At 36.9% G+C, this 6,010-nt stretch overlaps 1 protein-coding gene across 2 annotated transcripts in view; it reads left to right on the top strand.

The window, feature by feature from the left end:
• ARSJ (arylsulfatase family member J) overlaps positions 1-5,086 on the top strand; it is an 86,454-nt gene extending 81,368 nt beyond the window's left edge. For both annotated transcript variants that reach the window (XM_053901289.1, XM_019418250.2), the window contains one exon: positions 1,893-5,086. In XM_053901289.1, the coding sequence (XP_053757264.1) occupies positions 1,893-3,297 (1,405 nt within the window). In that variant the 3' untranslated portion in view covers positions 3,298-5,086. The remainder of the gene's footprint in view (positions 1-1,892) is intronic.
• The last annotated feature ends 924 nt before the right edge of the window (positions 5,087-6,010 follow it).

Below are 6,010 nucleotides of genomic sequence, written 5' to 3' on the forward strand. Positions count from 1 at the left end.
TCAATGAATTGAATAGATGCTCTGGCCAAGTACATTTTCTGCATAGAATTATTTAGTTAATAATTCATCAAAATGCTTGCCCATACAGATTTTTCAGTTTTTAAATTTACTCAATGCTTATGATGATAGGTGTTACCAATTTGTCATGTCCTTGTCACAAAATCAATAGTTTCACAAGCAAATGTTTTGGATCTTGAACTAGATCATCAAAAATTATCAAGGAGGGGCACCTGGGTTGCTTAGTCCGTTAAGCGTCTGACTCTTGGTTTTGGCTCATGATCCATCTCACGGTTTGTTTCATGAATTCAAGCCCAACCCAGAACTGGGTTCTGAGCTGACAGTACAGAGCTTGCTTGGGATTCTCATTCTCTCCCTCTCTAAAAGGCCCTCCCCTGCTTGCACGCACTCACACACGCACTCTCTCTCTCAAAATATACAAACTTAAAATCACCAGAAAAATATACATAAAATAGTATTTTAAAAAGTTACCAAGGATAGTAACAATACCGTCTGACTTTGGTGCTACATAATGCTTTTGAAATGCTTATTTCTTTGAGAATTGATTACATTTTAAATTCTTACAATTGTGATAATTGTGAAACTTTGACAGCTAAATGATCAGCAGAGCAGACAGGGCCCATGTGAATGTTGCCTTGCCTTAGTGACCAAATATCCCTATAGACCCTACAAAACCAAAAGCATGTGACTACAATTGATACTTCAAAAGAACTCACAGTTACATTAACCTTTCATTTGTAGATTTAAATAAATTGAAGTACTCACCCAAGGTATGTATGACATGTTGGCCTTTCTGGTTAAATCCATTGTAAAAAACTTTTACTTTTGATCTCAATATTACTCTTTGTAACTTGATTCCAAGAATATTTTCACATTTACTTTAAAACCTTCTACAACCTTCATTTTTTCAGAATTTCTATATTTTCTGTTTTAAAAGTCCTTTTGAACGTATATAATAACTATGGAATCAATCACTTTTAAATGTCATTAACTGATAGGCACATCTTGACCCGAGTGAAAATTCATACACTATGTGATAATAACCATTCTCTGAAAAAAAAAAAAAAAATCCTTGGCAAAATATCTTTGGGAAAAAGAACAATGCCAGAAACTAATGTTCATTTAATTTTAATGTATAGAAAGGGTTACCTTGTTTTCCTAGACTACATTGTAAGTGAATGTAACTTTTTTAAAAAGGGAGACACTGTGGAAAATACATGAAAGAACTCATTTCCTGCTGTTTGGGGGAAAATGTAATCCTTCCTTAGCATTAGCTAAAATACTTACCCTAAGATGGTTTTTCAGCAATAATGTATTGTGAGCCAGAAAAAATTCTTTCTCTTTACAGAGATCTAGCAGGCTGGGGACTAATTATAAAATATTTTTGTGACAATCAAACAGGAGACTTTTGTATAACTTTTGCATGTATTTTTAGTACTTCAGAATTAGCTTGAATTAGAGATCTCAGGAAATGATTTGGGAGCTAATGTGAATTCTCTAGACTAATAATAATAATAATAATAATAATAATACTCTATGTACATTCATATCCTTTCCCTTATCACATTAGTTTTCAACATTACATCATTAGTTAAGAGATTAAAGTTTATTCAGATTAATCCTGTTAGAAGAATTTTAAAAACACTTTGAGGTAAGTGGTGAAATCTCAGTTTCAAAAGTACTGATTTAGAGTCAAATGTATTTCAAATGTTATATATGAAACTAACTAGGATAAGACTTTTGAATCAGCAGTAGAAATACTGAATTGGTCATATTTTATTTGGGGTGAAGTTTCTCTTCATAAGAGCATTGTTTAAGAATCTTTATAATATCTCTTTTATCCTGCACTGACAAAATTTTTTACTCTTATCAAGGTATCAGATACACACCGGACTTCAACATTCTATCATAAGACCTACCCAACCCAACTGCTTACCTCTGGACAATGCAACCCTACCTCAGAAGCTGAAGGAGGTTGGATATTCGACACATATGGTTGGAAAATGGCACTTGGGTTTTTACAGAAAAGAATGTATGCCTACCAAGAGAGGATTTGATACCTTTTTTGGTTCCCTCTTGGGAAGCGGTGATTACTATACACACTACAAATGTGACAGTCCTGGGATGTGTGGCTATGACTTATATGAAAATGACAATGCTGCCTGGGACTATGACAATGGCCTATACTCCACACAGATGTACACTCAAAGAGTTCAGCAAATCTTAGCTTCCCATGATCCCAGAAAGCCTATATTTTTATATATTGCCTACCAAGCTGTTCACTCACCACTGCAAGCTCCTGGCAGGTATTTTGAACATTACAGATCCATTATCAACATAAATAGGCGGAGGTATGCTGCCATGCTTTCCTGCTTAGATGAAGCAATCAACAATGTGACCCTGGCTCTGAAGACGTACGGTTTCTATAACAACAGCATTATCATCTACTCTTCAGATAATGGCGGCCAACCCACAGCAGGAGGAAGTAACTGGCCTCTCAGAGGTAGCAAAGGAACATACTGGGAAGGGGGCATTCGAGCTGTTGGCTTTGTGCATAGTCCACTTCTGAAAAACAAGGGAACAGTGTGTAAGGAGCTTGTGCACATCACTGACTGGTACCCCACTCTTATTTCACTGGCTGAAGGACAGATTGATGAGGACACTCAACTGGATGGCTATGATGTCTGGGAAACCATAAGCGAAGGCCTTCGTTCACCCCGGGTGGATATTTTGCACAACATCGACCCCATTTATACCAAGGCAAAAAATGGCTCCTGGGCAGCAGGCTATGGGATCTGGAACACTGCAATCCAGTCAGCCATCAGGGTGCAGCACTGGAAACTGCTTACAGGAAACCCTGGCTACAGTGACTGGGTTCCCCCTCAGTCTTTCAGCAACCTGGGGCCAAACCGGTGGCACAATGAACGAATTACATTGTCAACCGGCAAAAGCATATGGCTTTTCAACATCACGGCTGACCCATACGAGAGGGTGGACCTATCTACTAGGTATCCTGGAATCGTGAAACAGCTCCTACGGAGGCTCTCACAGTTCAATAAAACCGCAGTGCCTGTCAGGTACCCTCCCAAAGACCCTAGGAGTAATCCTCGGCTCAACGGAGGAGTCTGGGGACCATGGTATAAAGAGGAAAACAAGAAAAAGAAGCCGAGCAAAAATAAGGCTGAGAAAAAGCAGAAGAAAAGTAAGAAAAAGAAGAAACAGCCGAAAGCAGGTTCATTTCCAAATTGCCATTCAGGCGTTTGCCATTATCTTAGATAAGTACAAATTTTTTTCCTGTCTGGTTAAACTGAAGTCGGTCTTAGTCTTTCAGCTGTTTTCTAGAGAGACCAGCAAATTTGGCTCAATAATTTTACTGCCAGAAGTAGCAGCCCTGTTTTCATGTTGTGCCACTCCAGAGACTGCTGCCACCTGGTCGTCATGTGGAAGACGGTTCTGTTTTGTGCCAAAGGTGTTACCCTTGCAAGCCACACTTAGAGGAGAATGGAGATGCTGATTTCTTTTGCTCCTTTACAAAAATGGTCCTTAATCAGTGCAACTGTTGTGCTTTCGTCAACTGACCAGACACTATGCTTTAAAACTGCGATCAACGGACATGCTAATTTGATGGAAGTTACAGGGTAGCATGATTAAAACCTACCTTTGATAAAGTACAGTCAAAGGTTGCATCACCTGAAAGGCCTTGAAAGATACGTTTTCTTCGTGAATTATTGTATCTCTGTCTTATGATACTTGGTTTTTGAAGTTAATTCCATTTCACGTATCATTTCCTTTCCTGTGAAAATAAGCTGTTGCTCCCATGTAAACAGCTTGCACCTCATTCTGTCATGCATGAGGGAATGGCATATAAGAATGTTTGAGCACACTGCCAAAACGTGAATGTAACTATTTTCTAAACACTTTAATAGAATGATGTTTCAACGTAAAGTATGTAATTTATTTTTACAGAAAAAAATATTAATTATTTTGTTTTCACAAAAAAGTTATACAAATAACTTTTAATTATTTTATTTTTATTTTCTAAATACTGTTAGAAGAATTTTATTTCATATCTTCAATATTACCAAGCACTGTAGTAGTATAAATTACTGTAATACTGGGTGAATTCGTAAAAGATAAAAAGAAAACTATTCAGCAAAAATGATAATCATCATTGTTCAGCCATTATTTGAATGTAAAAAGATGAATATATTCCTTACAAATTACTTGGAATTCAGTGTTGTACAGGGTTGAAAGACAACTTTATTGTCTCTATCATAATAAACACCTTATTTATGTGTCTTTATTATTAAAATGACTTATTTTATGGCACTAGAAACTTTATTGTAGCTTTTCTGATCTAATTTCTAGATGAAATTATATTCTTCATCTTAACAACAAACATCTTTAAAATAGGCAATTGCAGGTATGATTTGCTAACTACCATAGTAAATAATATGGGTTTTTTCAAATAGGAGATGTTTCCACTTGGCTATTTCATAGACAAAAATGTCCTTTTGTTAATAAATAACATTTATAATGATCTTACTCTTATATAAAGTGGACACACTGGGGAGACAGAGAGAAATGAAGATATGGATCCTACCTGGAATAATTAAAAATCTGGTTCGGAACTCACATGTGTGAATACCATGAGGAGGATTAAAGGAGCATGATCTTGGGACACCTGGGTGGCTCAGTTGGTGGTTAAGCCTTCGACTCGCCTCAGGTCGTGATCTCACAGCTTGTGAGTTCTAGCCTGTACCGAGCCCTGTACTGAGCCCCATACTGGGCTCTGTGCTGAGCATGGAGCCTGCTGAGATTCACTGTCTCTCCCTCTCTCTCTGCCCCTCCCCTGCTCCTGCTCTCCCTCTCTCTCTCTCTCAAAAATAAGTAAATAAACTTAAAGAAAAAAAAAAAGGAGAGCATGGTTTGTAATAAAATTTATCATGGGTCATCAATGGGCATAGATTAATGTGGCTCCTCTGTCTGCCCTAGAGTTTTCTTTAAAGTGACTTCCCCTAATACAAGGGCCTCTAAGCCTCACAGTCAACACTTCAAAAATCACAGAAAGAAGGGGCGCCTGGGTGGCTCAGTCGGTTAAGTGTCCGACTTCAGCTCAGGTCACGATCTCATGGTCCATGAGTTCGAGCCCCACGTTGGGCTCTGGGCTGATGGCTCAGAGCCTGGAGCCTGCTTCCGATTCTGTGTCTCCCTCTCTCTGCCCCTCCCCCGTTCATGCTCTATCTCTGTCTCAAAAATAAATAAACGTTAAAAAAAAATTAAAAAAAAAATCACAGAAAGAAGTTACAACTGTGATAACAAAATGTATGCGGTGGTATGGCAGCATACCATTAAATACATTGGTATCAGAATTCAAGGGACTGCCTTTCACAATTTATGGAAATGAATAAAAGAACATTTAGACTGTTACTGAAATTACTAACCAAAATGATAAAAAATAATTTTAGTATTTTACTTCTAGAGTATATGTTTTATGTAGGATAAAGAACTATTTCCTGAGCTTGTGTTTTATAGACTATATATTTAAATGAGTCTTAGAAATCAAAGGCATATTGTCAGTGTTTTCCTTTCTTAGTGGTACATCAAATAATGATGTGATTTACAACAGTTGATGTCTTATAACTCAAAAAATAGAGTTATCATTAGAAAATAGTTTTGAGGGTAAGTTCAGGAAATGCTGAGTTAAACAAAGTTAAAAAGGTCTCTTTAATGCTGCCTTTCTTAAGAGTTCTTAAAATCCTGATTTGCCTCATAAATCTCTAACAGATGGAAGTTTTTATACATGATTTTCTAATTTATTTCACCATAAAACTCTTGTCAATAGCACATTGCACAACACTAGGCAAAGTGTTGAACAGACTTTGAAAATTAAGAGTGTAAACATAGAATCTTCTAGAAAAAGGAGGCAATTAAGATTATGAAAATTAACTCACATGAAGCCACTAAGGATTACATAATATGATGTGATTTT

Source organism: Panthera pardus, unplaced genomic scaffold, assembly GCF_024362965.1.
Source record: "Panthera pardus isolate Hobbes unplaced genomic scaffold, ASM2436296v1 HiC_scaffold_13, whole genome shotgun sequence".
Taxonomy (NCBI): domain Eukaryota; kingdom Metazoa; phylum Chordata; class Mammalia; order Carnivora; family Felidae; genus Panthera; species Panthera pardus.